Raw genomic sequence first — 24,244 nt, forward strand, 5'->3', positions numbered from 1 at the left:
TTTCCAACTCTCCAGGTAATTGCAAAAACCAGGCAAGGCCAGGGGCCACTGCCTTAGAATGACTAAGCAGGTCCTTTCTGTGAAGTAGATGGACTCCTGACCGGTTGACCAGTAGCTGCTGCCTTGCAAAAAGACAAGTTTCCACGTGTTATATAAAACGTTAGTGAGCAAATGCTCAGGACTTTCAGGTCTCAGCCACTGCTTTGAGGAGCCAGCCCTGGGCCTCACCTTGGGGGTCAATAGGTCTCCCTCTCTCTGCCCCTCCTTCCCTCTCCCCTCCCCTTCTAGTAAGGCCCATGTTTAAATCTATATTAAAATAGTTTCTTTTGTTTGTTTTGAGACAGGGTTTCTCCGTGTAGTCCTGACTGTCCTGGAGCTCTGTTTACCCAGCTGGTCTTGAACTCACAGAGCTCCACCTGCCTCTGTCTCCTGAGTTCTGGGATTAAAGTAGTGCACCACCACGACCTTGCTTAAAATAGTTTCTTAATAAGAGACCAACTTTGTCTCTTAAAATGTTGGGTCAAGGGACTGAGTGGAAATTTAAAATGGCCAAATGACACATTGTTGTAGAAAATAAAAATGGCTAGTAATGTTTGTTATTAGAACTTATAATTTTTGTGTGGGCACAGACACCTGATAGATTTTAGAATCACCTTATTTTACATGGGGCTGGGCAGTTACTAAGCTACCTCATTATCTCCTCCCCATCCCATACCATCTGCTTTAATCATTTCTATCTGAGCAACTTCCCATCCATAATCCCCAAATATTTGTCTATACCCTTCTCTGGGCCGCTTCTCTCCATGCAGAATTCCAGAGTTCCTCTCCTGGCCCACTTGGTTCTTTTGCTACCATGGCAACTCTGTTCTTCCTTTTCCCTCTGGTACATGACTCTTCTGTGATCTTTCTGTCCTCAAAGCCCTTGATCTTAGCTCCACCCCTTCCTTCTGCACTGCCCAGGTGTAGGCCTTTTATTCAGCCAATTAGGAATAATTTCTCAGGCAACGTTATGAACATCATTTGGGGGTACGTGAGTGTCTGCTCTTAAAAGACTGAGAGCAGACCTCGGGAGCAGCATAGTTAACAATCAAGTACACAGCACCAGACCGAGCTGCTACAGTTCCCTTTTTTCTGTCTAATGAAAAAGGCTTTAAAAAACTATGCACAAGAACAACTATGAAACAATTATAAAGACCAATAAGTAAGACTTACATACACAATGTCTAGTTTAAATGGCAACTTTGAAGAAAATACTATCTATCCTATGTTGCTTAGTCTAAAGTTTTGTACCTAGATTGATTTCTGTCGTATCTTGTATCTATCAGCCTAAAAGCATCTATCTAGACCTTAAAACATCTTAACTTCTAAGCAATTAAGCTTAATTGTAAAACTATTAACTCTCTAGTCCTCAGCCCCATCAGAGACTTGAGAAGGAAATAAAATTATTATCTGAGTAAATAGGAAGTGCAGGCATGCAGCCTCAAAAAATAAATAATGACAGGGACAGTTCACTGCCTGGTCACTGGAAAATCTCTGTGACGCTGGAGCATCATCTGCGGCCTTCTGGCCCAGTATATATGACAGACACCACAGTTTCACCCCTTTAACTCTTACTTGTCTTAGACACATTAGAGGTAAACAGAAAACATTAGCTTTTCAGAAACCACTCACTTCGATCTGTTTCCTATCCGTTCCCAACATGCCTTGCCTTTCTCTTAAGGCACACTATCTTTTCTCTATGTTTCAGCCCCCATTAACCAAGGCGTGCTTTGGGGGCCTCCCTGCCGAAGCATGGTATAGCTGGGGAAGGGCTGGCATGGATTCTTGAGGAGGCAAACCAGCCTCTTCCAGAGTCCGAGTCCAGCTCACACTCACAGCTATCGTCTAGCTTTCCCTCATCTTCCACCATGGTCCAGGTGTCTTGAAAAGATTTAGTGACATGACAGAGAGGACAGGAAGAGAGAGCAGAGAGGGCAAAGGATTCCCATCATTGTTGCCTTGCCAGCCACGTTACCCTCCAGTCTATCATTCCTGGGACAGTGACTTCCCAGCTTTTCTCAGTGTAGGTTACTAGGTGTCTTCGGTTTACCTTCCTCTTCATCAGGCAATGCATTATCAGACCTCTGAGCCTCACAAAGCCTGTCACAATCAGCCTTATCAGTCAGCAGCCACCATCACTACCACCACCAGCAGCAGACTACAAAAATTTCTTCTTCTCTTAGCCAAGACCTTCCACGCACACAATCCTTCCAGGCACACCATAGCCCTGCCAGCGCCCCTCTTATGTACCCCTTCCCTGCCGTGAGTTGTGTGTCTTAGTCCCTCGGCACCTCTGACCTAGCAGGCACGCCATTCAGTGCTTAGAGGTTGCCTGTTCAAAATACAGTTTTCCAACATCAAAGGCCTTTCCCTAAATAGTTTCATATAAATATATGCGAGAGCTAACTGGAAAAAAATGTGGATGATTTTGTTGATTTAGCGGCTTCCCCAAATGTATCAACAAATATTTCAGGGCACTGGTGGTAAGTCACGTACATGGGAACTCTGTCTTGTGGTAGCACATCAGCACCAGAATGCACAGTCCTACATGGGAGTGGCCACTGGAGTTTCAGGCAGTAGCCTTCTCTTTTTAGCTGCAAGCAGCCACACTTGGAAGTGCACTTTGAAGAGTCGGCGGATATTGTTTGGAATGCCATGTGAGCCATAATGGTTTTCTGTGTGGGTCAAGCTCAGCGAGGAAGGTCTGGCAGGGAGAGGCCTGAATGGTAAGGTGGACACTCAGGACAGTTTTTTCTGACTTTTAAACCCAGTGCAGACTGTGTTCTTGGGCCAGTGATCAGTTAGCCACCAGCCAGGACTAGTTGCTGCCTCTGGGTCTGTATGCCACTCACCTTGGCTAGTGGTTCCTAAACAAGACAAGGTGCTGGGGCATATCCCAGAGGATATACTGACCTCACTGCTCAAACAGTCTGCATCAAAAATAATCTGTACCCCAAAGTACCTCACCATTGTAGGCTTGGCCACTTTAGCTCTCATTTCTGCCCCTGCTGTTCTCAAGGAAGCCATGTCCTCAGTGTGTTGTTGACACGATGATGCCCAAGTGTCAGTGCCCAGGCTGGCGTCGAGCTGCAGCAGGAACAGCGAGCCTTCCGGGAGGCCCAGCTCACTGGGTTCAGCGGTTGTTCTCTGTTCAGAGGTCAGCTGAGTGGTAGTAAGACTCCCTTTTTCCATGAAGAAAGTTGAGGTGGGAATCAAGAGACACCCACAAGAGCACGGCCATGCCCCAACAGATGCCTTCCCCAGACTCCTCAGGCTTGGCTTTTGGCGCCTGCAGTTTCAGTTTTCCCTCTTTCTGGGTTCCACTCTGTCTAGTCTGTTTACCTGTCTCTGGCCCATGGCTTCTAGGTGCCCATACTGAACAAGTGTACAGTGGAGTTCTGGGAACAGCATGTGTGGACACACCTTGCTGAGCTTTCCAGTCTCTTGGCAGATAGCTCAGAGCTCACAGATGAGAAGGATCTTTTGTGATGACAAACATGACCAGCAGTGAACTGCCTGGCACACAGCTCTATTCCCTGGTCAAATGCAAGCCTACAGGTTGATTCTGACACCAGGGCTGGATGCCCAGACATAGAACCTTGGAACAAATGCCTGCTCTGCTTTAAGAGCCCTTCCCCGCCCTGAGCCATCTACAAGGCTTCAGCCTTCTTTATGGAGAAACAAAAGTACTGTAGCCAGCCAGAGAGACAAGATGCTTTATTATTGGAAAATCTAAGAGGCTCTTAGGCCTGTGTAGCACCATTAGGTGACGTCAATGGCTCAGGGGATCCAAGCTCTGTGTTTTCACTCTTCTCAGAACAGCAACTGATTCATAGTAGCAAAGGAGTTTCTATTTGGAGCTGCAGAGGAGAGGCAGCCTCCGTGTGCTGGCATCCCATGCTAACACCTGCCCGCTCCCTGTGGGCAGCAGGCAGAGTTCACGGGAGGCCACGACGGAGACACTCACTTCCCCTAAGCTAATCAACAGCCAGAGGCTTACTATGTGCTGGCAGCTGGGCATACAAAGGCTCTGACATTGCTAGAGAGGAGAGGGCAATTTAGCACACAGACCAATATGATAGTGAGGAGGAGACAAATTGATAAGGGGACATTGGGGGTCTGGGAAAGGAGTGCTATATCATGTATCCTGGGCTGAGCCATGAAGGACCAGCAGTATTTGGGGATGTGGAGGAACAAGGATTGACATAGCAACACTGGAAGTTGCTTGACTAGATGAGAAAGACAGGAATGGGGGGTGAGAAGAAAAGGAAACTGCCTAGCTTATTGCTGAAAATGATAAATATGCAGGCCATGAGCTGGACTTGACGCTGCATAGGACCTGGCCTGGAGCCACTGCCACGGCTTCTGTGGGGCAAGAGCATGCTGGATTTGGGGCATCCGTTGTCCCTGCTTAATTTCTGGCACAAGAACGGATACAGTCAAAGTCAGCTTGTCCTCTCTTGTGGACCCACATCTTGAAAATGGTGGTCTGCACCACTTTACAGATATACAGACAGATGTCTGTCTCTAAAGGGACACCAGGATTCCATGTCCCCCTCCCTCTGCTTGTCACTGCTCATACAAGCCTCATTCTTCTTCCTGGTGTGAACTGGGTATGACTGTTTGATGATGTTTTGTCCCTATGACAGTCCATTCTCTTCCTTTCCAAGGCCTCCAAGGCCTTGCTCTCTGCATGTGTTACTGATAGATCCTTTCCTGATCCTAGCTTAGGTGCTCAGTGGTGAAGGAAGCATTTTGTATTGGACCCAATCTCATGAGCAAGTGTATGACCACAGATACTTTTGACATCTGGGACTCCATGAAGCTCCCTTAATTCAGCCCCCCTGTTCCTCTGGAACCATCTCTAGGAGGAGTCCTGGGGGCTTCCATCTTGCTGCTAGCCCAGGTCCTCACCTGGCCTCATCCTGCCCCTCATCATGCCCACTGTGTGAGAAAAGGATGGATTATGTTCCAGGTGCCACTGAAATTCCTGAGAGGCATTGTTCTTTCTTTGAAAGCCAAAGTCAAAGGTCATATTTAACACTTATCAGTAGCTCACTGATAGCCATACTTATTTCATACTTCATAGTCCATGAATTATTAGGTATGATATGGAAACTACGTGATCAAATGGTAAAAATATAAATTGCATAAAAGTACCTGAAACAATATAAAAAATATAAAAATATAAAAACAATATAAAAACTATATAAAAACAATATAAAAAAAACTACCTTAAGACATTCTTAAATCTACCAGCTTGCTAAAAGACAGAATTTAAAACGTACTACTCCCCATGATGTAATGTAAGAAAAAATTCCCAGTGCTAATTTGGAGTGGTTCTTACTTTGGCTACGAGCTGGAGGAATGCATGCTCACATGGATATTTTTCTTTTGTTTAAGAAATTAAGATAGGAAATAGTAACTTTTTGTTTGTTTTGAAGAATTTTATGTTCCCGTAAAATGTATCAGCCTGGAGAGAGCCATGAGGCAGAGTACAACCAAAGCCCACACTCCTCACAAAGTGAGACAGTCTGTGGAGAACTGAAGTGAACAAACAAACAAACAAACAAACACCAAAACCAACCAGTGCCGGAGGCTTCCCCATACTCCTTCTTAGCCAGCCACTACAAGAAAATATGGAGAAAGACAAGCAGAGAACAGGGGCAAGAATGACGCATGGGCAAGCTGAGAGGACGCCGGATACTGTACCTGCTTGTTACTGTCAGCGGTACAGCACAGCTTCTTGAGGGAGACAAAATGCCTAATTTTCCTAGTAACATAAACAACCGGTGATTAGTGAGTCAGGTAAGAGAGGATGCAACAAGTCAGCACATGGATACAAGCCTCCTCCAAGCTGAGCTCTAGGCCCTTCCTAGCGCACATTTCCTTAGCAGCCTGGCCTTCCCTGCAATCCCGACTGGCAAGGCCGCACCTTCCTCATGGACTTGTCCATTTTCAGCTGTCTCCTGAAGTCTGATTCCTGGATATCGTCAAGAGATTGACATGCCACCACAAAAAACCAAAAAAACAAAACTGGCCTCAGTTCTACTGACACAAGTATTTCATTGCTTACATGAAAAGCAAAAGACTCATTTGGACAGTGACCAACTTTCACTGATTGTTGTTTTTCTTTTAAAAATCCTTCAGGGTACACTATGATTTACCGAGTGATGACACTAATGTTTTTCTTTTAAATAGTCTATGTTGAGCACTGTGGTTCAGCATAAGGATGGCATTGTTTGTTTGTTGTTTGTTTGTTTTCAGCTAGAGAAACATCCTCTGATTTAAAAGTCATGAACTGAATTCAGGAGCTGAACCTGTGGTCTTGCTCATTATCACAAGGGAAATAGGACAAAAGACGCTATGAACTGCACGATGGAAGACTGGATACCCAGAAGCCTCTGGGGCACCCCTTCCTCCCTATCTCTGTCTCTTCTTCCTTGTTCACTTCACCATAGAGGATTCTCTGAGGAGAACATGGGAAAATACTGGTGGATCCTATACTATGAACGTCACCCAAGCAAGAAGGGGTAAAATGTCCCTGTTTTTAATCAGAATTGTCTCTGAGAGCTCGCTGCCTACAATTAGGGAAAATAACAAAAAATCACATCTGGATAAAGGAACTTCTTTCCCTCATCTGTCAAATCAGGAAGATTTATCGTGATAGGAAGTGCCAGGTGGCAACAGTCTCCTGCCATTCGGTTGCCCACTGATTCCATTCAAATGTGCAGAAAAGGACTCGGCTTCCCTTTTCCAAGAGACCCTCTAAGAGTGAACCATGAGGACAATGTGACAACCTCAGGCACCACCTTCTTCCTCTGGCTCTTCACGTGCCACTGATGGGATTGCTGTCAGGAGGGCAGGCAGCCTCTCCCCACGGCAGACATCCCTTGTTTAGGAGCCCATTAGAACCTGTAACCCTTAGAGGCCAGCCAGAGGGGAGATATTAGGGACATCAGGCAGGCCTGTCACATGGCTGGAGAACAATTTTCAAACTAATCCAGCAAGGACAACTGGAGGCAAACAACCTTCAAATAGATGGGTGTCCTTATGGAATGAGTTGGTTTTCTGATCACATGGTGATCTGAATCCAACTCAGGGAGTCCTGAGAACCATACGTGGGAGGGGTTATCTGGTTCCACTATCTTATTTTCTTCACCACTATGTCACATGTCCCATACAGGGTCAATCCATCAGGTGGTATGACCTTCATGCTGGCTGCAAGGCTCATCAGTGAGATACAGTTAGGAGCCCCATCTGGCACTATCAGCCTTTTCTCAAAATGCAGCTGAGAGAAGAAAAGGGAATCATGTCTTATTCCTCGTGCTCTGGCCCCTGTCTTTCCAGTCAGGTACCATGGGTTCCTGTTCAGACACCTGCTAGGTGGGTTGGTGCCTCTAGGAGTCTCTGAGCCCTTGTGTAAGCTCAGAGTTGACCTAGAAGAAACTAGAAGTCTCAAAGGGAAAAAGCTGGCACCCTGTGGCTGAGGACAGAAGCCACTAGTACTAGCTGGAGTTCGCTTGCCAAGGAGACAGCCAGCCTGAGACCCTCAGAGGTGTTGGGAACGAGGCCATGCATGGCTAGGCAGTAGGGCTGATGTTCCATGAAGGACCATGAAAAGGAGAGGGGTGAGGCCAAGGGAAGCCATGCCTCGAGACTGCTGTTGGCCACATAGGACAGGGCAACCCTGCTGTGTGCTGTCCTAAGGCTTACAATGGTGCTGCCGTGTACCGGGCAGTGCTCCCGAGGCCCGAGTCCTTATCTGCAGCAGAAAGAGTGGAAGAGTTTTCTCTCACCCTCCTTGGCCAATCACCGGGGTGATCTTCACGTGCTGTTGGATGCTGTCCCCGGATTTCCGTCTGGCATAGTAAACCCCCTGCCACTCCTACATGGACAAAGAGAGCTCTTGAGATCCTTCAGTTGAGACCACGGCTGCTCCCACACTGGGTCAGTGCAGTCTTTCGTGACATGTCACAACACTGCTATGTGGCTGAGATCACGTGTATAAATGGAGGAGCACCAGGCCAGCTACCACCAAGCTGCCTACCACAAGTTCCAGGGCAGCCGGCCATCCACCGGCTGGAGCCACCACCACACCAAAGCTCAGCAGCCACCTTGCCCACGCAGGGACACAGAGGACCTGTGTGTAACTGTGCAGCTCTTCAATCCTTCCAGAAGTGCCTCAGCTTTCGTCTAGGGGCCTCCCACCCAAGGCTTCTCTGGGGGGTCACTCTGGTCCCTTGCGGGTTTCATACATGGTGCCAAGGGAGGGTAAGACGGTGGCTGTCTCAGGACCCTGGGAATTAGATTGAAATAAGGAGGCAGGAAACGTCTGGGTGGTGAGATTTCTTTACTATTTCTGGAAGAGTGTAGTTAGCTCTGAAACAGAGGTTCTCTGAAGCCATATGATTTTTTTTTGTTTTTGTTTTTGTGTCTGTTTTGTTTTGCTTTCTTTTTTCAGACAGGGTTTCTGTGTGTAGTCTTGGCTGTCCTAGACTCGATTTGTAGACCAGGGTGGCCTTGAACTCATGGAGATCCGCCTGCCTCTGCCTCCCTAAGTGCTGGGATTAAAGGAGTGTGCTACCATGCCTGGCTGCCCTGCAGCCATATCTTGCCCTCTTTCCTATATGATATGGTTAAAGGCTATTTCCCTTGAGGTTGCCATGTGTGGCTGGGTTATTTTGGCAAAAAAAAAAAAAAAAAATTAAAGAGTAGTTTACAGCATCCTGTTTCATTTTCAAGTCTAGTAGCTCTGGTTTAAAAAGTGAGTTGGGCATTCTTATAATCCAAATGCATCCTATCTCTGCCGGTACTGCCCTTTCCACTGAAGACTGCGTAACTACTGCACAACAGAGAAGAAGACAGCAAAGCCATGTGAGGAAGCATTGGGAACCTTCAGAAGAAGCAAGAGGTCACCCCAGCTCTGAGGGAGGAGAGCAGCTGCCTGGGAACATCTTACCTCCACTGTGCTTTCATCTCCCCCAGAAGGGGCAGGAAGTGTGGGTGTAGGGACAGGAAGAGCTACCCATAGATACTGAACAGCAGTGAGCAAAGAGAACAGAAGGAAGACATTTGACTAAACAAACAGCTTCTACCAATCAATGTGGATAGGTCTTTCTAGTCCCTCCTCCCAAACACCAATAAACTAGAAAAACGCGAAGCAGCTACCACTCAGGGACGCAGTGTTGTAGCAAGAATAGGCGGGGTGGGGTGGGGGGGTGGTTATATTCATGCAAGGAAGCAAGTGGCCTTCCACAAAACAATAAGCTCCTGTGGCAGCCTGAGGACATCAAAAATTAACCCATTTTGCAAAAATCAACCCTTTTGCCAAAACTGAAGTTCTTTCACTGAGCTATGATGTTACTGAAGAAGTCAGCCTTGAAGATAAAAGACCAGAACATGAGGCAGGGGGAGCACTAAGGATGGAGTGTGGGTGGGTTTCTTGGTTCCACCCACCTTTCCCTTCTTGATGCACGCATTGATGGTGTCCAGGAGATCTGCCCGGTTCTTGTCACTCTTAGGAAGATCAGCGAGTTCTTTCCCCAGGAGCTCCCCTTTGTGGTAGCCCATCATCCTCTCAAAGGCAGGGTTGACATACTGTGAGCAGGAGGGGTTACAGATCAGTGTGCCCTACAGGAAGGCTATGGGGATACAGGTATAGCAAGCCAAAGGTCCCCAGGCAATGCTCTCTAATGCAGGTGCTGCGGGCCCTCCTTGCTCATCTGGCAGGGGCAGTACCCTCACACATACTGCAGATTACTCCTCCACCTGACATCCTGGTCCTCTATGAGGAATGCAAAGAAAGCTTAGCAGGAAAGAAGCAGGCAGCCCTTAGCTAGTAGCCTCAGCCTCTGGTGGCCCTTATTCACTGTCTAAGCCTCATAGGACAGCAGAAATAGGAAGGGATATGGCTTTGGCTAGCACCTGTAAGGTCCTGAGCTGGATCCCAGCACCACTAATAACAAACGAGCCAACACACACTAGCTGACAGGTTGCAGCTTCTGACAGTGGCACTGTGCAAGGCAGCGATCTATGCGTCTCTGTACTTTCCCATCTCTTAGTCAATGCTGTGGTTGGGAACACTGTGCCATAATGGGAGTAACGGATACAGTTGGCCCATAGGGATGGGAAACATTCTTTCAGAGTGGAAACGGACTGGCCAGGACAGAGGATGCCCACGGCACACAGGGGTCAGCAGACACAGGGGGTTCTTTGCAAACTTCGGCGGGGGCTTCAGGATTTGGAGCTCCTGCCTGATCGTGCCCCAGGCTTTGGTCTGTGACCAGTTTCTCTTTAAAGATCATGGTCATCACATGAGTAGCTGTAGCTTAGAGAACACATGGTGGCAGCCGTGAGCACGCTGCACCTGGGTCAACAGTTTCCCATCCATCTGCTGCCTCAGAAACATTCTCGTTAGCCGTTCCCACTCTGCCCTTGGCTGGGGCAATCCATTAGGAGGTGGGTAACGCAGTGACCTACGGGGTGTGTGGGGGGATGTGCTGGTCCCTTGGGAGAAAGCTTCTATGAACACGTCAGCCTGAAAACATGTGGTGGAATCTCTGGCTGTCAGACACTGTGGCAGCGGCTGAAGAGGAGGGTCCCGACATCACCTTCATGACCTCCAGATCCCTCCCACCCTGGCTTTCATAGGGTGGGCATTGCCATCCCTGAGCATGGCAGGGATCACCTCCATCATGGCTGAGCTGGCGGCATGGCTCCCTCTCTAGGCTTCCTCCACATTTTCTGTCTACTGAGGAAGCCCTTCCTCATTTCTGCCCCACCAATTCCAATGTTTCTTCTCCTCCAGGAAGCCTTCTTTGACCTCTGTGCAGTCGGAGTTGGTAGCATTCCTAAGGTCCCCTGTGGACTTGTGTGAATTCTAAAGAAACGCATAGAACTTGACTTCTATCTTTCTCTCTCATAGAATCCTGAAACCTTCGGGTGCAAAGGCCAGAGCTGTGTTCAGATACACGCTCCTCAGTAAACACCCAGTGAACAAATGGATCCATTGACGAGTTTCTCATGTTCCTCATCTATTGATTGTCTCCGACAATGCCCCATGTGTGGGCTCTGCTTTCCCATTCTGTAAATTTGAGTAATAGTTATGGTTCCTTTTTTATGTTGAGGATCCTGGAACCTCAGAACCCAGAGGCATGACAGACGTGCCTGGAGCCAGCACACCAAAGTCAACCCCCTCGAAACCAGGAAGCTGACTCCGCTTCTCTGCTCCTCTGTCTTTTCACCTGCAGTAACACTACCAGGCTCCCTGGGTTGCTTTACGGCCCGTTAGAATATAATGCTAACAGCTGAGCCAGCACATGGGAAGCACGGGCAGCTGTGTTCAGGGCAGATGCAGAAAGATGGCTCAGGTGGCAGGGGCCCCGGGGCGGCAGGGACAGGCAGGTTGACGCATAGCATGCTGCTCCCGAGTGTGCCCACAGACACACAGCTCTCTGTTCAAGTGCCCTGATGGGAGGCGCTGATGTGAACAACAGCATGTGTGAAATAGCCTGTCCTTGATGTGTCATCCTGAAGTCCAAAGGAGGGTCATCAGAGTGTCTCCTCTGCGTGTCATCTGGCCTTCCTCTCCTTCCTTCTTCTTGCTGGCACAACTCATTTTAGCATCTAACCTTCCCTTTTGGCAAAACAACTTCCTCTCTGTGGGTACCAACTGTCCTCAAACTCATTTTGTCTGTCCATGGAAGAGACGAGTTGAAGAGTGGTGTGTGTGTGTGTGTGTGTGTTTTATATCATGTGACACATCACCACATCACTTGTCCCAGGGATCCAGGTTTGCTAACTACAAATTCTAGCCATGGGGTGAAGGTATACATTCCTATTCAGTGTGGTGTAGGCATGAGAAGGTGGGGCTACTTCTCACCAGTTCTAAATCATAACCCAGCCTCCCACTATGAAGTAGGTAGATGAAAAGCCAGTGTCCTGATGAGCACAACTGAAGGGCCACATCTGCATGTGACCACGGGGCTTGTGGCCAGCTCTCTTCAGGATGTAGAGCAGTAGGCAGGAAGAGCAAACAGCCAGCAAAGTACAAAAGGCTTCAGTTCCATTTCAAGGAACAGTCAAAAAATATTCTGAAACAGAGCCCCAAATAAAGCCAGGCAGAAAGGCTTAGGAGTCAGAACTATGGCTAAGCATTTTGATTTCAATGCTTACGGCTGGACCTTTTCTTGTGTTAAGTTCCTCCATTTCTCTGAGCCTCAGTTTCTTCATCTACCTTTCAAAGGCAATGACCTGAGCTGAGACAACCTAGCGAAAAGGCTCATGACAGGAACAAGATGTGATACCCTTGATATGGAACCGGAGCAGGGTGTGTCTGTATGCATACTGGTGCCATCAGAGGGTTCAAAGGGAGGCTGGTGCCACAGGGGCCACGGTGTGCCATTGTGCATCCTGCTCCACTGAAAAAAAGCAAGATCTCCTCAATGGATGCCACATACCAGCTGCAGTCTGGCCAGTGCCAGTCAGGGGACCAGGCACGTTTCAAAGTACTCTTTGAGGAAGGCAAAAGATTCTCTATGTATTCATTTCTTTAGAAAGATGGCATTAGTATTAAAGTGGTTTATAGTAGAATACCAACTGCAATTAACATCTTTGAAGTAATTTACTCTCATAGCGACTTACAAGATTGCTCAACAATCCTGTGTAAACACTGTCTTTAAGGATGGCCTGAAATGTCCTCCCACCTCTCCCTAAGAAGCAACAAGTTCTGATCTGAATTAATCAGTTTAGCCCGTCGGAGCTAGAGAGGCAGTAGCTAAGAGCACTGGCTGTTCTTCTAGAGGACTTGGGTTCAGTTCCCAGCACATAGCTCACAGCTGCCCATAACTCCAGCTCCGGGGTACCAGATACTCTCTCCTGGACTCCACAGATACCCCCCACGTGTGCTTACACACAATTTAAAAGCAATAAATTATAAAGCAACGTTTATTCTCTTCTGAATACCTAGTTCTTAATTTATCAGTCATCATCTCACACATTGATTTCCCTTTCTTCAAGAAAATGTGCAAATAGGTGAAAATCACGGGAAAGCACTTGAAATAAAGAGGTGGATGGAGCCCGAACGTTTCTTTTTCAGTATTAACGACGTGAAGAGCTTCCTCCCATACCTGAATCACATGGTCATCGCTTGTTATTTCTATGGCTTCATGACAGTGGTCTAATGCTGTAAACACCGAGTTACAGGCCCTGCAAGAAGCACAAAAGTAGTGTTAGTTCTACACATTGTTTGAACTTTGTTAATTCAGCAACACAGAAAGACCCCTGAGTCACAGGCACTAAACACTCTGTTATTGCTGTGGTCTGACTGCTGGTAGCCCAAGTGCTGACATTTCAATCCAGTGTGCAATGCTGTAGTTATGACCACAGTCATGGCAATGGAGGAAGAGATCAAGTTCCCATCACGGCCCAAACTGACCATGAGCTATTCTGGCCTTTGGTACCACAAACATTAGTTTTCCTTTTCTTAGGTGTGCAATGCCACTTTGCCCACCGCCACCCCCACTGGTGTGAAGAAAGGCAGGAGTATCAGGTAGATGTCCCCCATTGTCCAGTATCAGGTAGATGTCCCCCATTGTCCAGTTCTTTGTGCCTATAGCTTTCCATATGCCATTTTTCTTGCTGACCTCCCCAGGGAACTGAGAAATTTGAAGTCAGGAGTCCAACTGTGGTTTGGATCTCAACTAACTTCCAAATAGAAAACAAATCCAAATACACTAAGTCCTGTACTATCCAACACGGCAACTGTGGAGCTAGAACTGTATTTAAATAATCCCAGAGAGGGCTTTCTTACACAGTGTAAAGACAAAAGTAAAAAGAAAGAAAAATATTGATTTATAGGATGGACATTATTCTTGTGGGACAGATTCTTCACTGTTACTTTTTTCCACCCATGAGGGAGTGTCATTTGCTGCCATTTTGGCCCATTTGTTAAGAAAATGGCAGAGAACTGGGTCCAGTCAGACTGTATCTACCTAGCTGTGGGATCCCAGGCAGCTCCCGGCCTTTGCTTGTCTTGTTTCCCCATCGGGAGGATGATTAAAGACTGTATGTTTCATGGGCAGGGCGATGGATGGTGTACACAGGCATTTCTCAAAGGCCCACATATGGAGGAATCCAGGCTGTGGTAGGTGTTAATACATGTAGGGTCACAGAGTCATGGTGCTTTGTTCTCTAAGGCCTTCGGAAGCCGTTAGTGAGAAGGAAAAACAAGACATCTTTTTCTTGAGTCTATCCGAGTGCGACCCAGGATCAGCAAGCTAAGCAGCACGTAGGCTGGAAGGACCTCAGAGTACTGAAGGATGATGCCTGCTCCTCTGGCTGCGGAGATGAGGCTGTCTGCAGACGGGTGGGGAAGAAGGCATCCATGCTCGGCACGCAGGGTGGAGAGCCGGACTAGCTCGATGCCACTGACAGTCCTGAGGACATTTCTTCTCTCTGGCTGCTCCACCTAGCTAACTTGCACTGTGTACTGTCTAACCACCAACACGGTGTTTGCAAACATGTTTTATAGAACCAGCAAAACACGAGCAAGAATTGTAATCATCACCATCACCACACTGCCTCTCAAGAGCCCTGCAAGAGCCAGGCCTGATCAAAAGTACCTTCTAGACATCTGGTCTAGATTGAGCTTAGCTCCCTGGGAAAGCAGTTCCATGTGCTAACTACCTTTCAGAAGTGGTACGTGGAGACGTAGACTCCACATAGGCTATTTGTCAACTTTGATAGCCGGGTGATTAAGTTCTAATGAAAACATCTCATCAAATCCTCTCTGGCACATGGCTTTCTGTAGGAGGCCTGTGCCTCTAACTCAGTGTAAACAGGTGCTTCAAACATGATCCTTTTGTCCGTTCATGAGGTGTTCCTTTAATAAGCCTTATAGCTATTGAACACTATGCTAATGATTATCCATAAAACCTAAACTCTTCAGTAGATATAACCCAAAAGGACAGAGCAAATTCTTACTCTGCCCACGGACATAAAGGGACCCTGGCAGGGGCAGGATGACACAGCATTCCCCTTCCTGCTCCTCATGACCAGCTACAACGCTTATTTGGGCTTTTCAACCTCTTTGGGTTGCTGGCTCTCTTTAAATAAACCTGTAGCAAAGTGGGGCAATCAATTTGAGTCATGTTCCTAGAACCAGTGAACCTAATTGCTTGTATTAATTATTCATACTTTTCAGGCAGAAAAACTGTAGTCTTACTAAATTTCTGTTCTTGGGAAACATGAAATGAATCTCAGATGTCCTTATTTTTTAAATCTTAAGGTTAGAAAATTGAGAGGAAACAAGAAAGAGAGATAATGGATGGTGTTATCATTCAGTCTGTGCCTTCTCAAAGGTTTCAAGGGTTCAGATGGAAGAGGGACTGTTGCCGGACTCAGGCAGAAAGCCCATGGGCGGCCCAGCGGCGCCCTGGATGTAAAGGCCGAGAGTGTACTGCGGCACGGCAACCAGGGTGGCGGCGCCGGGACCACACGGGAGCACGCCTGGCGGCGCCGGGACCACACGGGAGCACGCCTGGCTCCCGATGTCTTCCTGTCTGTTGTGGCTGGGATGGACATACGCTGTTCTGCATATCTTAGAAAGGTACTTCATCTGGGTTCTATCCAAACAGAACACACACACACACACACACACACACACACACACACACACTCACACATCTCATGCAAAACGTGTCTATGTGTATAGGCCTTAAAGGAGGTGGGGCCTAGCAAGGTAATGGCTTTTAAGAAGATTTTGCACACAAGGCTAGTCAGAGGCTCAGAATTAGTTAGACAGACCTAAGAGCAGGCAAGGGGAATCATGGGAGTCCTACTTGGTGACAGTCATGGCTGGTGGCGTGAATGAAAAGGGACCTATTTGTCGTTTAAGTATAGATGGGAATCACCATTCACAAAGTCTGGACTGAAGTGTCCACCTTTAACACGGGCAGCTTCCCACAGTACAGACTGTGTCCTTGTAGAATGACAGTCATGCTACATATTTAGCTGCAGCTGGGGGCGGAATTGTAGAGGAAAGTATTACATAATTAGACTATAATTATTCTGGCATTGTATAATAAAGAGCTCATTTGCCAGTCTTTAACAAACGACATAGTTGCTTGTCTGCCTTGGGTGCAGGTAGATGCTCTATATGTCCTTGAATGCTCTACAGAACGGTACCAAGGTCATCGTCTGAACCATTGTCCTCTGTCTAATGGATCCAAATTTTGTAGCCCATGAAGATTCAAGTAATGTATATTTACTCCCAGCACCCAAAAGGAGCAGACTCAAGCAAAGCCGAGGAAAGGGCTGAAAACCAACATATCAGCAGGTGGAGAAGCAAGAACATCCAAAGAGTGAGGCAAGCCCCCTGCTTCCTGGGGCCTCTGCTTCCTGGGTTAAGTCCATTGACTAGTTTCACACTGATTTACATGAAAAGCCTGACCATTCCATTATGACCCCAGCAATGGGTTCAACTCCTCCAGCTAGTTCCTGGCAGGGAGAGGATGAGAAGCTGCAATGCTCACAGTGCTGGTAGATGAGAAACTTGTAGTTTGGATGTGATGAGACCATGAGAACTCCCACACTGGGACTGTGTCAGGCTCAGCAGCGCACTGACCTGAAGATGGGGCTGGCAGGGGCGTTCATTTCAGAGCATCAGGCCTGCTGGGGTTCTGCTCACCACCGTCAAGGTGCCTTAAATATCCACAAGGGAACCTCCAATGCACAAATCTGTGTGGAAACTGAATCAGGACACCATGTAGCGGGGCCCATCACTTGTTCTCTAGCCTAAAAATATAGGGCACCGATGGCCCAAAACAGCATGAGGGGTTGCTGGCCACAATGATAAAGTGCTGAGTCATCTGCTTTTATTGTAAGAAATAAAGTTAAAAGATCAAACCACAACAAAATATCTCTTTTTATTTATTGCAAAAACATCAAAAATCAAAGTGCTAAGTTGTTTTACTCTCAAGGAGAATCAACGGAGGCTCCGAGGGAGTACATATACTTAATGAACATTATTAAAAAGAATAAATTACTGAGGCAAAGAGAATGTAGATTTTTAGAAAATTTATATGACGTTATCAGAAGCAAACATACAGATAAAAAGAAACTAAGGGATTTAACTAATTTAAACATTCAAAATATCTTTGGTGCTATTTCTTAAGGCCTTGAACTATCAAAATCCCTCAAATATCAGAATCCACACAGGTGTAACATAATTTTGCTTTTTTAAAAAAAAATATCTTTATCTATCTATCTATCTATCTATCTATCTATCTATCTATTTATTTATTTATTTATTTATTATTGCTTAAGGGTGTGTGTGTTTTTGTGTGTATGTGGCTTATGCAGACTCATGGTGCAACACACATGAATGTCAGAAGGCAACTTGCTTCCACCACCATTGGGGGCAGGGCAGAGATTAAACTCAGCTTGGTGGCAACACCAACATTTTTAAAAGAAACAAACACACAAACAAAAGACAAAACAGAACACCCCATTCCCATCTCAAAGAGTGATTCCTTATTCTAGCATTTCATCTCTTACACTGCTGTAGTCACAGAAGCCACTACCAGACCTGTAACTGTAATCACTGGAGCCACTACCAGACCTGGGTAATAATCACTGAAAGCTGCTACCCAGACCTGGGTAACTGTAATCACTGGAGCCGCTACCCAGACCTGGATAACTGTAATCACTGAAAGCTGCTACCCAGACCTGGGTAACTGTAATCACTGAAGCCGCTACCCAGACCTGGGTAACTGTAATCACTGGAAGCCACTACCCAGACCTGGGTAACCTGTCTCTGTGGGTCTATACCAATCATTCTGCTTTCTAGGGCCGGGAGAAAACCAGCTTCCAAACTCCTCTGTCATATTTGCATGCAAAGTAAGTAATGAAGATTAAAAGCATAATTACGATGGGGAGATCTTCTCTTGATCTGTACACTGGGCATGAGGTAAGACAAGGTACATAGAGGGAGAAACCACACAGGGACTTCCATGAAGGACACCAGGAAACTCCTAGAAACTGGTCTTTCCATAGGGCCAAAGGTATGGAGGAGCCTCCTGAAGCTTATGTTCTCTGGCTTGAGGGCAGGTTGAAGAAATCCTGCAAGCTAGAGCAGAGCCTGAACTAAATGAGGCAGTTGCCAGGACCCTGATATTCCAAGAGAGCCTATAAGTGGAAGATAACACAAAAAGAATCCCACACAGAAGGGACAGCCAGTGGGCAGCCATATTTTAAAGCACCACACACCTACCAAAAAACCTAGGCTTGGTTTCTGGATGCTCTGCCATGCATACTGGCCATGAAGCAGACTTCATGAAACTGCTGCGTAGCCATTATGATGGGTAGTATAATAAACGTACCTATCAGCTTCCCTGACTTTAACAACCCAACTAGGAGTTTATTAAGTTGGAACTCAGAAGTTGAAGGTAATTTTTAAAAGTCTGTTCTTAGTCTCAATCTAGTTATACAAAAATTGAGCAGGATTTCCTAAGTCATGGTTTAAAAACTGTTGCAAATACATACTGTCAAAAAAGATGTGCTTTCCAATTATTTCATTCTCTCAAAGGACTCCAGTTAATGTATGCTGTTGGCAGGCAGTCTAACAACTTCAACATCCCAGACATCAGCTCTGGATTTGTGAACTTCGGCCTGTTGACAGTTAAGACTTTCTGAAGAAACCTCGTGCACTGTCTTATTTTGCTACGTACCGTAATTTGAACTGTGAGCGAACTTCCCCATGTTCTATTTGAATCAGTTCATTATAGCAAGCAATTATGCTGCTATTCTCCATAAATCTCTGAAAAGAAAGCAAAGATAATGCATAAGACATTTCCAATTATTTCTTAGAGAGTCAAACAGAGAAACTTAACAGTTGTTCCTGCCCCCAGGTAGCTCATTATGCAAAACATCTTGTAGGGAGGAAGGGATGACATAGAAAAATCGTCAAGGAATGTGAAGTGCTTGTTCAAACATCAGAAACAACAGCGCAGGTGAGGCACTGGCTCGTCGTATAACAAAGATGTAGCAAATGTAGTCACAAGGGTCACAGCAGAGCCAACAGACACCTGAATGCACCGCGTGCCTCCCCAGCTGTGCTAATAACCGAACATTCTGGTTTTATCCTGCAACAACCACCTGAAACCCAATATGGCGCACACTCAGGCCGCAGCGTGCCAGTGAGTCTTTGTTATGGGAGTGTTAATTCACCTCCTTCTGAATCTTTTGTGTGCCAAATGCAGAGCTCATTTGAAGTATCAGTGATCCCAATAACAGAAGACAGACAATCAAATGAAAAATCAGGCGAAGGAATTGAGGAGACGTTTCTCAAAGAAAAGACATGCATGTCCAGCAAGCACATGAAGGATGACCAACCTCACCAGACTAAAGAAATACTATGATGTCACTTCTTAGCCACTAGAATAAACATAATTTAAAAAAAGTCTTAGTAAAAATGTGCAGAGTCAAAGTCCTGTGCATTGGGTTAGTCATTGTAGAAGACAGTGTATGTGTTATTCAAAATTAAACCAAAAGAATTGAAAATGGCTACCTCAAGCAAAGACTTGTAGGATCAGGTCCACACAGCTTTACTTACATGGCTAAGAGGTAGAATGACAGTCTGTGAAGAGATGAATGAACACAATTTGTGGTATGTACATACTGTACATTTTTACTCAGGCATAAGATGGGAATGAAATGCTGGTGTATGCTACAATATTCAAACCCCCCCCGCGAATACTAAGAAAGAGGATAGACGCGAAGAGCTATGCACTATATGATTCCGTTCATGCAAACCATCTAGACGGCTCAGTCCTTACAGATGGACCGCAGCCTGGTGCTTGCCAGAGCTCGGGAAGCAGGACTGGACCTGACCACTTACTGGGAACTTGGGGCTGAGGAAGAAGTTTCAGAACGAGATGGGGATAGGTGCTGTGCAACATCAAGCAGGCTCTAAATGTCACCGCATTGCTCACTTTAAAATGATTTATTTCAGGTTCATCTCAATTACAAAAAATAAAGGCTTTCACATATTTACAGACCCTTAGCGGGTTAGTAAATGCATAAGCAAAGCCTGAAGCCAAACAGAATGCAACACTGTTCATCAGAGAGCTGTGACGTGTGCACTTCACGTCAGGTAGGACAGAAGGAATGTCTCAACAATCCCAAACTCATTTTTACATTAGGTGTGTCCTTTTAAGATATTTTGGTAGATGGGCATTCTTCTTGCATGGATGTATGTGCACCATATTTGTGTAGTGCCCACAGAGGCCAGGACAGAGTGTTGGGTCTCTTGGAACTCACAACTTACAGTTGTGAGTCACAACTTACAGTTGTGAGTCAGGTGCTGAGAATTGAACCTGGGTCCTCTGGAAGAGCAGTCAGTGCTCTTAACCACTGAGCCATCTCTCCAGCCACTTCTTTACATCTTTTAAATTGGGCACATTACTTGCTGTAGGGTATAACAAAAAAAATATCAAGTATCTCTCCCATATGAACACACGAACACTTTAGGAGAAATGAGGAAAGCAGAAAAATACAGCAAATAAAAAAATTGTAAAGAAACAGATCTAAGGACAATTTGCTAAAGACTGAAGAAAATATTTTGCATTTTTAACTCATAAAAATATACTCTGCAAAATTTTTTAAGCATATAGCTAACACACTAACACACACACACACACACACACACACACACACACACAAAGCTTCCCAAACTACCCAGCTGTGTTAGTGGTTCTTAGGCAGCCAGATAGATGGAGAGGAGACTGGAGAATGCCAGGTGCAGCCAAATGGTCCATTTATAGATTTCCTTCAATCAAGTCAGCCAGAGAGAAAAACCAATTCCTCTCTCCACTCCTGTGTTGGTGTGTGGGTATGTGTACGCACACACTCATGCATGCATACACGCAGGGACACACACACAGAGGCACCTGAACATCTGGAGTGGACGGTGTCTCCCTGGGGAAGACCTTCAAAGCCCTCAAACTTTCCATAGGCCTCTTATTCTCCAAGTAGAGAGGAACTTACAAAAAGGAAAAGCCACACACAGGCAGAAGGGAAATGATCTTTTAGTCACAAAGCAGAGTTGATCAAGATTTACATCCGCCCAAGTTTTCAGACGGGTGAGAACTGTGCCAGCCAATGGCAGTTCTCAGGGTAGCAGATCGCTGTCGTTTCCAGGAGAAAAGTTCGGATAATGCTGAAGTGCACGGGTGCTGACTCCAGGGCCCTCCCAGCATCTTGTAGACTGACACGCTAGCGTAGCCGAGGGTTCTCCCTGTGGGAGGAGTACCCAGTTACAGATTCCCCTAACCACCTTTTACAGAACACGGGAGAGTGTCCTTGGCATGGCTGGGAAGCTACATTAGTGGGTAGACCCAAAAAGAGCAATGAGCAAACATACAGCGAGCTGCACCCTTGCCTTTGTTAGGAATGTGCAAGCTAGTCAGATTTTGGAGTCTGTTTCCTCCTCTGAAAATAAAATGGAGAAAATATCAAATCCTTCATATGTCGTGAAAAATTAAAGCAAATCACCTGGAACTGGGCCTGATAACTAAGACACTGTAGCTCCCCAGCTCCCTGCTCCAAAGGAAACCTCTCCTAGGAGAAGTGTGCTCACAGCCGTGAGCCCAGCATGCCTTCCACACTGTCTTGCCCATAGAGCCCCATGAATACTTGTTGAGATGAACAAGCACCCTTCCTGGCTGGGCGCAGTGAGAGCAGCTGCACCAGGCAAGATGCTAACTCCCGCAGAGTGCAGTGTAGACTGAGCATCCACAGAGCTGGCCACATGCTCAGGGCTCCAAAGGCTTTGGAGGGAGCTGTTGGGGTCTGCTTGACGGCACAGTTTCTTCCTGGATCCCCACTCAGGGATCGTAGACCATCATGCTGACCCAGTAGCTACTGACAAAAAGCCAAGTTTTAGCAAATGATTTAATCAAAACTAACCAGGAAAGGGAAACAACCTCACAGAAGGCAAGGTAGCTGGCACATCTGGAAGACACTTGGACAGAGGGCTGCCAACAACGAGATATTCTCCAAGCAAGTAAGAGCATCTGTCTGGAGATCTGCCTCCACAGCTTCGAGGCCACAGTACCCAGAGGAAGGCATCACAGATGCTGTGTGCTTTCCTGGGAGAGAACCTGAGGGGCCGGGGGCACGCTGATTAATTGGTGAACGGTCTCCATCAAATTAGAACCAGCCCTCAAAATACCAGGCAATCCCTGATAGGCACTGACTTCTAGGCTCCCACTCACCATGAGTTCATTCACTGTGCATGACACATTTGGACCCCAAGCACAGGAGATATTCTGGAGTAGCATGGACAGGTAGGAAGAAAGCAGAGAACCTTTGTTTTCTTAAGAATATTTGCACCTAACAGATATGTGATCTCTGGAGGAAGCTACCCTCCAAATGATACCAACTCCAAAAATTGTTGGAGGAAAGATTGCTGAACTGAGGCACAATTCTAAGGCCACTTCAGAGACCAGTATGCATCCTAGATGATAAAGCCAACAAGCACAACAGGGTCACCCTTCAACTGGAAAACCAAGGTAACCAGGAAAGTTAATGTCCTTGTGTTCTCAGAGTTCTGACTCACACTTGAAAAGGTCAGTGTGGGAAGGGGGTGGAATGGTGTGCTCCATGTGACACAGAAGATCAATAAAACCTGTGAATAATTTCAGAGTTATTTCTCAGGAAAAAAAAATGGATGAGTTTAAAAAAATGAAATAAATGGCAGTCACATGGCTTCGTTGCTGACTGTCCTCTGGCAATTCCGCACTCCTAAACTCAAAAGCTTTCTCTCACGCACCCATATTCAACCACTGCACATAAGGCAAGCTTTCAGAAACAAATGCCAAGTTTCATAAAAAGAGATGACAGACACACAGGGAAAAGTGTCGGGATGGCAGGGATGCTGAAAGCCAGACACACTCACTCTTACATGTTTTGAACCAACGCAGCCTTATCTTTTATAGAGTTCTGCTTCTGGGTGGAAACTGCCAAACCACGAGAACTGCTTCACCAAGGAAGCTCCTGCTTTGCCATGCGCAGCTACCAAGAGGAATTTTCATCTTAAACCCAGACTAGCAAAGTGCCATTCCTACTCAAAACACCGAGAACTCTGAGGACCACTTGTCTGAGTTTATACTACCAGTAAAATTTACAGCGATCAGCTATGGATTGCTGCTCTAGTTTTACCTAAAATAAAACAATTTTTAACAGAAGGAATAAATATGTTTGCCGTGAAAATGTGAAGGGAGGACTCCATACAATTTCTATATGACTCTGTCTAATTTTCATGTTTCTTTTTCCACTCCACTTTCTCTTCTTTGTTTTAAATTAATTCCACTGTTTTCTTTACATTTGCCCATACACAGCTTTGTCTGCAACCCAGGTTCTACATTTCCTTGTAATCCTAGTTGTTTGTCTGTTTCTCTTTCTTAGGACAAGCACTCTTAATTTTTAAGGTGATATCAATGTTTTTCATGTAGCTATTTTTCAAAGTGAAGACTTTTCTTTTTCTGGTGTGAAACAGCGGTTTGCAAGCTGCTGTAGCCAGCGTGAGCCTGCTGCTAGCTGAAAAGCTCTGGGCTGCCCTGGAGAGCGGAGAACCGAAGGAGCAACTTGGCATGTCATCTTTACATGAGCACACACACACGCCGAGTCTGGCTGGTGGATCTACGTAGGGCTACTCTGAGACTGTTGAGTGTTGATTTGATACAAGAGGCATTTTTATTGTCACCATGTATCGCTGCTCTGATAGATGGAATTAAGAAGCAATTGGTTGCCTAGCACAGCTCTTAAGCTGTGAGCTTTGCTGTCCTGGGAGAGTCAGGGAGACTAGAGAGAGCCTCTTAGTCCCCTTGTACATACCCGGTTGAAGCCTGCATGGAGAAGAGGGAGAACTGAGGCCTCTTCATGGTCATCAGATCTGCAGCAAAGCAGAAAATGTGGTCACTCAGCAGATACAAACCAGGATTCCTCACACTGAAACATGGAGAGAGAAGAATGAGGCCATTGGCAGTCACTGAGGAGATGCTTCACCAAGAGCTGTGCCCAGGGGGCATCTGCCTTCCAGGACACAGAACCTACACCTGTCTTTCAGATGTAAGCAGTCGAGGAAGCAACAGCAGTGGGCTGGAAGTGCTCTGGGCTGGAAGTGCTCTGGCTGGAAGTGCTC

The 24,244-nt window shown here is 46.3% G+C and overlaps 1 protein-coding gene across 4 annotated transcripts in view; it reads right to left on the bottom strand.

Moving 5' to 3' along the window:
• The window catches only part of Pde8b (phosphodiesterase 8B), a 211,788-nt gene that overhangs the window by 41,613 nt on the left and 145,931 nt on the right, over positions 1–24,244 (bottom strand). For all 4 annotated transcript variants that reach the window (XM_055598357.1, XM_055598356.1, XM_055598355.1 and 1 more), the window contains exons 5-10: positions 23,938–23,995; positions 18,771–18,859; positions 13,170–13,248; positions 9,499–9,639; positions 7,839–7,927; positions 5,752–5,812 (exon numbers count right to left, since the gene is read on the bottom strand). In XM_055598357.1, the coding sequence (XP_055454332.1) occupies positions 5,752–5,812; positions 7,839–7,927; positions 9,499–9,639; positions 13,170–13,248; positions 18,771–18,859; positions 23,938–23,995 (517 nt within the window). The remainder of the gene's footprint in view (positions 1–5,751; positions 5,813–7,838; positions 7,928–9,498; positions 9,640–13,169; positions 13,249–18,770; positions 18,860–23,937; positions 23,996–24,244) is intronic.

The sequence above is a fragment of the Psammomys obesus genome, unplaced genomic scaffold (assembly GCF_907164565.1).
Source record: "Psammomys obesus unplaced genomic scaffold, mPsaObe1.curated_primary_1811, whole genome shotgun sequence".
Taxonomy (NCBI): Eukaryota; Metazoa; Chordata; class Mammalia; order Rodentia; family Muridae; genus Psammomys; species Psammomys obesus.